At 34.1% G+C, this 10,076-nt stretch overlaps 1 protein-coding gene across 1 annotated transcript in view; it reads right to left on the bottom strand.

Moving 5' to 3' along the window:
- Positions 1-1,529: 1,529 nt before the first annotated feature.
- Positions 1,530-10,076, bottom strand: part of TMEM67 (transmembrane protein 67) — a 29,531-nt gene continuing 20,984 nt past the window's right edge. The window contains exons 19-28 of the mRNA XM_074145223.1: positions 9,872-9,971; positions 9,631-9,770; positions 8,143-8,283; positions 7,590-7,670; positions 6,311-6,427; positions 5,025-5,141; positions 4,838-4,942; positions 4,524-4,626; positions 2,094-2,236; positions 1,530-1,610 (exon numbers count right to left, since the gene is read on the bottom strand). Of these exons, the coding sequence (XP_074001324.1) occupies positions 1,530-1,610; positions 2,094-2,236; positions 4,524-4,626; positions 4,838-4,942; positions 5,025-5,141; positions 6,311-6,427; positions 7,590-7,670; positions 8,143-8,283; positions 9,631-9,770; positions 9,872-9,971 (1,128 nt within the window). The remainder of the gene's footprint in view (positions 1,611-2,093; positions 2,237-4,523; positions 4,627-4,837; positions 4,943-5,024; positions 5,142-6,310; positions 6,428-7,589; positions 7,671-8,142; positions 8,284-9,630; positions 9,771-9,871; positions 9,972-10,076) is intronic.

Below are 10,076 nucleotides of genomic sequence, written 5' to 3'. Positions count from 1 at the left end.
ACCAACAAACTAAGAATTGTGCACATGAGCAGACAAAAGTAAGGAAAGCACGACATGGAAATGCCCACACCAAACTGCGTATTAATAAAATAACCAAAAATCAACTCTTCAGTTATCCGCCTTGTCACAGCCTCACTGGCAGACACATTCTATCAGTTAATAGCAACCATTTTGGACTAGCAAGCTACAGGGGTTTTGCAGCACCAACAGCAAATGCATTAGAGCAATAGTGACCCTGAGATTTATGTCCATGTTACTGTAAGCTTAATACCATGATATATGATCTGCTATGGCATGGTATGGTAAAGTATGGTATCAACATGACAACATGTTACTTTTTATGAAGCCAAGAAACACCTGAAATTCAATGCTGCTTCAACTCAGATAAGCACGTCTGCATCGGAAATCTGCTAGGTACAACTAATCGTGTCCTCAGACTCTGTTTCAGATTAAGCACGCTAACCTCAACTTACATTTTTACGGTGGTTTTGCTGGTGAAAGTCCCTTGTTGAATCATCTAAAGACAAGAAACAGCTATAAAAACAGCAAACACTCTTCGTGTTTAACCATTTATTGAAAAACATAATTTTAAAAAGGTATGGACACCTTTCAGAGATACAAATGGGAGGTAGACACCTCACTTTAAGGTGTTTAGGCCATTCGTCATCTCCCGTAACTCTTAATAAGTGGCACTTGAATAATTACTATATTGTGTGGAAACAGCACACAAGAATTACTGGTTTTCCCTGGGCATCTCGCATTAGATGACAGAAGATCTGGAACAACCCCTAAATACCTGTAACCATCTCCTCTGCTCCTCTATCATAAGTAGCCTGTTTTTCTGCATCTCTGTAACACTACTGTATCTCAAACAAGGAAACTTTGTCATGTGTAGTCTACACCCAAGAAAAACAATGATAAACTCCAAGAGAAGAGACAAAAGCAGACAATACTATGACATAACAAAGAAAAGTTAAAATTCAAGTTGGAGTCGCTGTAAATAAGTGATCTTTAAAAAGCCCTCCTGAAATATTAACGTAATTCATAACAAATCATGTGCTGTGTATAACTGGAAATATGTTTGCTAAACATTATACCTCAAAAGAAATCTAAAAATATAGAAAAAAGATTTAAGGAATTTTCAGAAAACTTAAGAGTTGACAGCCTCTGCTGCCAACCAGAATGCTCAATTAATTGCCTCAAAGGGAGCAGTCCATATCTTACCAAAAGCCATTAAATAATTTTTATCTTATTCTAATAATAACAACAGTAAGTTTATTTCTGTCTGATTTTCCTGTACCTTTCCTCGTAAAGGTCTATGGCTTAGTGTTCACAATTTAAAAAAATATTTGTAAATATATAAAAATAAAGCTTAATAACACACAGTATAAAAAATGATACATTTCAAAACCATTACATTATTATTATTATCGAGAAGTGCACTGCAATTAATCTGCAGGTCAGAGATGCTTTGATATTGGACATAATTTCCATGATTAACTCCTCAACAAAGTTTTTCATCTTCTTAATTAAATGAGAAATCTTTCATCCACCAAGGTTTTGGATGCCAAATTCTTCTGCCCAAGTGTATTACGAATAAACCTAAATATCTAAGGATATTTTAGAAAAAAAGTATTAACAAAGAAATACTTCAAACAGTATGTTTCAGTACCTAACATAAATGCATAACTTCATATTCTCTTTAAATTGTAAATAACATGAGTCAGGTGCTTAGATCCCTTTAGTGCTTTTTAAACATTTTTAAATCTCTTTCCTAAAATATGATATTTATAAAAATTACCCTAAAATATGATATAATTATGTGTGATTCATTTTAACAGATTTTTTTTTTTTATTGAAAGTTATTTGTAGCCTCTTTATTCATGACAGGCATGTGAATAAAATTAATTTCTCACAAGCCTCTGACAAAAAAAAATCAAAAAACTATTTTATAAGCTTGCAGTTTAATCTTCTGTCACTGCATACTGCTAACTTACTGCCTTAATTATCTAGTTAACTAAGATAATATAACATAAACTTCCCTACTAACCCACATTTTCAAAATATGACTTTCTTATTAAATTGAAATTTACCTCTTGTTGCAAATATGTTAGAATAGCTGCTAAAACAAAACTTTGGGAAGCCAGATCCACAACGGAGAAAAACAGGATATCGAAGATGAGCAGTGTTGTCTCATTGCCATAATAGAAAACATCACTGAAAGAATGTCCTTCATCTACAGAAAGAAAATAATTTTTGAAAAATGATTATTTCTGTGAAGTGCAAGTTTGTGGAGTTCATCAGTCCATGCTGAGAGAGCTGACAAGAAAAAGGAGAGTCAGAGCGAGAGCTAGTTCTGGCATTCCATGGCATCATAAGAGCTAGTTAAGTCATTCTATTTAAACGCAATAATAAAAACTTTTTCACTTATAAAATGGCTTTATACTGATGGAACACAATAGGAAAAGCCCATGTGCTACACACAACTTCATTCACTCCTGAAATCTCAATCAGATTGTTTAAAAAAGGCTGCTTTGAACAAGAACCAGATGTGACTTCCTCGTCACTGAAATTTTTAGCAAGTGTTAACTCTGGCCCCAACTCAACAAAATAATAAAAACATATGCTTAAAGCCTTACTTAGGAGGAGGTTCAGAGCTGAACATTATCTTTGCTCATTGGTTAACAGTTTCCCGGAAAACTGGTCATTTAAGCTTAAAATACCTTTTTCATTGCCAAAGTAGTCTAGACCACTTATCCATTTCTTTATTTTATGGAAAAGCACCACTTTCAAAAGAGAAAAGAACATTTAAAATAAACAATTACAGAAAATAGGTTCTTTTCCCTCTTTCTACTTTTTCAGAAAAATGTCTAATGCGAGTTTTATTGGAAACAGCCTATTTTCATTACAAATTATGTACGTCTTACTGCCAACAAATCTTGATTTGTATCTAAACTTTTGGGAACCACAGCAGTCTAAACCATCAAACAATATATTTATATCAACGCTTATGATTACGAACTTTGAAACAACAGCAGTCGAAAGTCCAAACCTTTGTTGAATACTGCACAATTTGGAGACACCACATCACGCTTACACACTTAATTCTAACTCAGACATTGCATACGTGCCAATATTTAGGGGTGAGTAGTTCTGGGGTTTAGAATAGGGTTTTGGAATAACTGATATTGCAACGTATGGAATCACAGAGTGAGGCTGTAGGATGTACAGGGATGTAATCTGCAGGTTGCTATTACATAAGAAAAATGACATATTTAGGATGTGTAATGGGCATCTGGTAATATCTATGGATTGGATTACAGCTCTGATAAGGTTTAGAGTTTCTGAACGGTGAGGCTGGAGAGCCGAATACATGAGGGACTCAAAATGAGGGCTTGCATCATCTTGGATGACTAGTTAATGTTTAGTTTTCATGCAGGTGATGGCCATATTTATGGTTAGGGGTAGAATCGGGGTCTGAACTAAGGTTTTCAAAGCTAATTTTTGATGGATTCTGTTCAGCTCAGGGACTGAGGAAGCAGACTGTTACGAGGACTAAGTTCACAGCTCATATTTCGCTGCAGTGTGGATACTGGTCCCCAGACCACGTCTGTTAAGGTTCCAGAACCTTGGAAAGGGAGGATTTAACGCTGGATGAGGATTCCAGTGATGCAGGTATTGGTGACCTGGCACTAATTATGAATAGGTTAAGGTTTTTAGAGCCTTGGTGTTTCACAGCATCCATCTTTCAGGGATTTCTGTTTAGGAACAGGTTGAAGGTTGACATATGGTCAAGAGCTTTCACTAAATCTATTTTTAATACATGAACTGGTCACTTTGAAATACTTATGGCTAGGTTTAGCATGGGCTTGGGATTCAGGATGATGCACTGCAGAACCCAAGTCTGACTGATTTTGCATAGCTCCAGGGACCAGAATCAGAAATGGTGCCATCCCTGTTTCTGCTGGAACACTGATTTTTGCTGTAGGTATTGGCAATGCTTAAAAAGCTTCAAAATAAAATATTCAAGAACCCAAATTACTTAGTGGAGTCTGAAAAGATGAGTGGTGTATTAACATCAAGTATTCCACTAAAACATCCTCACTGTGATCAATATCCTCTTTAAAGAAATTGTCTTTCTGTACTTTTAGTTGTTTCATAAGAAATTTGGCTATATAAAAAAAAAACCAGCATGGAACTACTTAAATCTCGTGGGTCTTCTTTCCATTTACAAAGTGGATATGGATCTAGATAGCAAGTCAAAGGAGCACTTCATAAACACATGCATGTCTCTACACAGTACACTTTCAGTTGCCTAAATTAAAAAACATTGCAGTCAAGCGACAAATTATAAATAGAATTTCTGTAACCTGAAGAACTTCTCTTAAATACCTCCCTCACAAGCAGGCATTTAATGACCTCTCCTGTAAAGTCAAGTTTAGATTGTAAATCCTGAGAAAGAAATCTACACAAAAACCTACATGCTTATAATAGTACAAATATCAAATCACAAATCTTTTTACCATTGTAAAAAATACTTTTATCTATTGGTTCCATGAACTCCATGCCAAGAATCCGTTCAAGCAGCAACTTATCTTTAACAATATAATCCATTTCTTTATGAACCTATAAGAAAAGGAAAAACAGTACTTCTTGTTTTATGATTTCAAAGAAAAAGTTCTTGTTACAATGTGTTCCAGTTGCCATAAAGTCTTCAACAACAAGTCTTTTAGCACATATGCTTAGAGAGAAATTAGTCTTTCAGATTTATGATTTTTAGTCTTTACTTATATTTTCCTTAATATAGCAATGTGATTTACATGTGTTATATACATACGTGATCAATAAAAGAACTGAGAAATTTGTTCATGGTGTTGTACGCCCTTGTGCTTTGTTCAAAAGTATTTGCAGATGAGTCCAACAGCCTAGCAGGACCACGTTTCTGAAATACAACATGACCATGACTTCAGCGGAAAAAATACATATTTTAAATAACATTTACAGAATACAAATATCTCACTTACTCTTGTTAGGCTTTCATGAATCCTTTCATAGTGCAGCCGCATTTTTCTTGAAATGGAAATCTGAAATGTCTGGCCGTCTGTGTTCGGTAACAAACCTCTCTGACTACATAGGTTTTCCTATGCAATTAAAACAATTGTAAATTAACATTATTAATGTCATTCAGAGACCCAGAAAAGTCAAAAGCTTTTAATTTCCTCTCATTCATGTACACATAGTACTTCATATCTCTAAATATTTGAATCCACTACACTCTTGGTTCTAATATAGCAAGATTTTCTTAGGACATGAAATCCTGACCCCTACTGTCACAAAGTCATATTCCTCTTTTCACCTGTGTTCGGTTCATTACCTTCAACACATCTTTTGACATACACTCCGAAACCCTTTACTTTTATGTTTATCATTTATTCTATACTCGTCCTGCTTTTTTCGTGCTTTGGATTCCTGACTTTTTCCATATGCTTTTCAGGTCACATTTAATAAGTCTCAAAAACCCCAAGAAAATTCGACAGCTCCGTAGGGGAAAAAACTTTTACCAAAGTTGTATTAAAATAAGCAATAAGGAAAAAATTATAGGAACACACAAGTCAAAAATATTATTAAAGAGATTTTAGTGTTTGAGATTTAATTTTCACGTGATTATGTTTTTTTCTGTCCATTTATCACTGAAATAGCAATATCCTTTGTCTAAGGTACTTTTTTCTTACTTGTCCCTACAAAGATGCAAGATGTCATGAAATTCAGTGCAAAGTGCTCCAATCTTGTATTAGACATTTTACATTTGCCTGATCTTGCAGCAATGATACAACAAACTAGAAGAAATACTAAAATTAATTTCTGTAAAGAACAGGTTATATCACCAGGAGAAGAGACGGAATAAAAGAATTTATTGAAAGAGCAGATGTTTTTTTATTAGGAGTTTTTCAGATTTGTCTCTTTATGAAAGCTTTTTGGTATGCACCTTTTTTAATGTGGCCATAAGATTATGAAAACCCTCATTATCAAAAAGAAGGTTCTTAAATACAAGAAAAAAACTTTTTAGAAAAACAGGAATTTTATACCTATGAAATCTGAAGACGTAACAGATAAGAAATAGTGCAGAAAGATGAAGAGCTAGTTAAAAAAACTATTGAGTGATATATTTACATGCCAACAGCTGCTATCTTTTAAGTATCATAACTTGGTACAATGTAATGCACAAGTGCAAATCTATAATGCAAAGGTGTGGGGTTTTTTAATAAAATAAATAATTGGAGCAGGTGTAAACTTTAATACTTTTACTTACTGCTTCTCTCTTTAGGTTCATATTCATTTCTTCCATATTGGTATCTGCATGTCCATGCACAGAGCGACCATGTATATAATAACCAAAGCAGCTGTGTGACAAGAGAAACACTGAAATCTAAGAGATGAGGGAAGAGAAAAATACTTAATTAAACACTATAATTTTATTTTTGAACTTTTGAATCCATAGTGAAGATCAGCAAGACCAGCCCCTCTGCAAATACAAAGTAGGCAGGTACCAAAATAATTATGGCAGAAAAATATTTAATAACCCTTTTACTGATTAGTTTTATCTATGTTTAACTAGAAACACACACCAGCTTCAAGTTTAGTTTGTCAACAGCAAAGATCACTGCTTAATTGCACACAGCCAAAAAATTAAAGCAAAGTTATTAGATTTTATTTTGATTCAAAAGTTATTGCTGTGATACATAATACATATGCATGATTCCAGCTGAACTCCTAGGAGACTGTATTTAATAGAATTTAAATCGATATGATACAATGCTTATGTATCACATAAAACCCCAAATTAACTCTCCCTACAACCCATGCACTACATAAGTGTTTCATGGAAGAGGAGTAACTAAGGCTGGAAAGGCTGATAAAAGGGATTAATCTCTGTAGTTTTAAAAAGTTCTGGACAAATGAGCTAATCCAAACTATTCTGACTGCACTCTTCTTTAGTTAAAAAGAAATTTCCGCAGTACAAAGCTTCAAGACCCATATTTAAACTAGAGAAAGGGAAGTAGTTCAGATGTAAATGAAAATGCATGAAAAAGGGGATAACTGTCCAAGAGGGACAACCACAAAGTTTAGCAGTTGAGGGACAACCACAAGATAGGAGCAGAAACTGAACATAAACATATTAAATAAAACCAAGATAGCTGTCTCTGCAAGACAAAAGCATCAAACTGCAAACCAGTAGACAAAAAGGCAGCAAATGGTTCCACACCTAATTTCTCTCACAATTTGCTAAATTTTAATTCTCTATGAGCATATGTAACTGATTTAACTTCAAAAAAACAACCTAAAAATCACACGTCTAGAAGAACATATTGATACCTATGGTTCCAGAATCTTTTTCCAATTAAAATTTAACTGAAATCTTCTTGTAGATTGCATGAATAAAGTGAGCTGAAAGAAACATTGACTTTGGCTGTTAGCTAGTAAAGCCTGATTAAATTCAATGAATAAATATAATTGAATATTCTTAAAACTCTCTTATGTATTATGCTATTAAAAATGCCACAATACAAATGAGACAAAGAAATACTTACATTGCTCATGCAACACAAATCAACAAATTGGCTTATCTTATCTTCAATAAATCTTTCATAAACCACAGAAAAAAATATTATCTGTAAAAAATCAACCAAATTTTATTAGTTCATCAGATTTGACTTTATTAAGCAATTAACTTCACAGTTGAACACCACAAACTACAGACTTCTATAGTGGCCACCATATTGCATTGGTGTCTATGAAATGGGACTGACATCCTTCCTCTAAAAAGTAAACTTGTAGCAATAACTTGCTTTTCATTTTAGAGATGCTTCAAAGTTGTTTAAAACAAAACAAAGTAGTTGCATAAATTCACACCTTTGAGAGGATTAAAATTCTGTCTACAAAGTAAGATGTCTCATAGCTCAGAAGATTAATTTTGAGTTCTAAAGATCTACCATGCTAAAGCAGCTAAAAGTCTAGATCAAGCAAACCAGTTAAGAATATACCCAATGCGGTGATAGGTAGCATGGATGGCCTACTGATATATCCTAGCTTCCAATAACCAGCCTGAAAATGATAATTCAATATGTCATGTGTTTCACGTACCTGTAAGAAGGCAATTGCAAGCCAGAGTGCAGCAGACACACCAAATCTTAAAATGCGGCTCCAAGGAGCTACGTAACTCTCACTGCTTCTTGAAAGACTGGAAGAAGAATCCATTAAAGCCAGGTTTGAAAATCCCACCACCTGAAGAGATAACAAGGTCAATATAGCGACATGAGGCAATGAATGGTATTAATTATGACCCTGTTGTTTCCATCATAACAGGAAGCAAGAATGAAGAAAGTAGGAAAAATGGACCTGGGAATAGTAACATGTTCACTATGATAGAGCCCAATTATGTGATCCAGCGTTATTACTGAGAAACGTAATTAAAACCATAAACTGTATGTATATGTGTTGATATATAAATTCAAAAGCATACGCAGCTAAATCTCAAGAAAAGCCAACATTGATTTTTACTGAAAAACTCCAAAAGATTCTACTGTTAGACTGCATATTATTCTGATATTACTTCTGCCAAATTTCAACTTTTTGGTTCTATATATTCCAGTGTTCCAGTTACAAAACAAGATGTTGATGACTCTCTACTAAGAGTAGCCTCTCCCTTCTAGTAATACCAGGAGCCTACGAGGAGTAACCTGAGGAAATCAATTAGTTTTGGGAAAATGTGCTCTCTTTTCTCCCATTCCTTCCTTGTAACATGGCACCTGAGTTGGTCCCGGCCTGTATGTACCAACAGCAAAAATACAGATGTAGTGAATGAGGGAGGTTTGGGGTTTTTTACCACATTTAGTTTAAAATAAAAATAATAAAAATAGGAAATTAAAAAACCAGAAATATAAAAATGAATAAGAGTATTAAAAATATGTAATAGAACCTCACATAAACAACTATATGCTACAAGCTTTAAGAATACTTCCCAAAATAAAAGCACTTACTAAACTACAGAAGAAACAAACCAAAAGGTTTTTGAAAAGCTAAAGCACAATTTCTCACATATCTCTAAGCTGTAACTGAAGGCACAGTGCCTTGTGTTATGCCATCGCAAACAGAACTGGCACATTTCATTTCCTACTTTATAAAAGGTCACTATCACAAATTAGCAGGAAGGAAGCTCAGTTCAGATAAGTATGAAACCAGAAGAAAAGCTGCAGACTGTGGCAGGAGGGAGCTAGTACACAAGTAATGAATTGAGTGTGTACACAGTTTTATCAGTCTCTTAAGCCATTTAGGATAACTCATTACCTTAAAAACAACCAAACAAAGCTAACAAAGGCCTCTCGGGTAATTAAAGGTTGGTTTTGGTTATGTTTTTAAGTTTCCCTTAATGAAATATTGCAATGAGCTATACATACATACTTATAAATTAAAAAATGTATTAAATTTATTGTTACTTGTTTTCAAGTGAACTGAAGGTCATCCACTATTACCACAGAGAATGCAAGAATTAAAAACCAGCCCCTTATGTTACACTCCGGTTGCGAATCAGAACAAAATTAATAACAACAACAATAATTGTAGTAATAATACCTCCAGAAAAAAAAGAACCGCAAGCACTTGAAAGAGGGGATTTATCTTTCTCACTGTCTGAATTTCATTCCATTCATTTGCTATAAAATATGTCCTCCATATGCTCACAGGTGCAGCAGCACTTTTAATAACACCTTCACCTAAAAAGAACACACAGAATAAAGCTCTGAAATTTAATACATGAGAAAAATATTCGAATTTAACCAAAGCTGTTTACACAAACAAGCACAGTTTGAGTTACCTTCAACTGCTTTAAGAACTTTGCCCTTAGGTCTCTCCCAGTCAATAAAGAAAATATCTATAGTAAGCTGTGAAACCAGCAATTGTAAGAATTGCAGAGCCTAAGAAAGAAAAAGGAGAAATATAACAAGTAAGGACAGCAACAGCTTAAAGATGAAGAAAGTCATTGCATGCTATCCCTATTCGTAACAAGTAATATATTTGAC

This window comes from Numenius arquata, chromosome 3, assembly GCF_964106895.1.
Source record: "Numenius arquata chromosome 3, bNumArq3.hap1.1, whole genome shotgun sequence".
Classification (NCBI taxonomy): domain Eukaryota; kingdom Metazoa; phylum Chordata; class Aves; order Charadriiformes; family Scolopacidae; genus Numenius; species Numenius arquata.
This window is presented reverse-complemented; position numbering and strand designations above follow the sequence as displayed.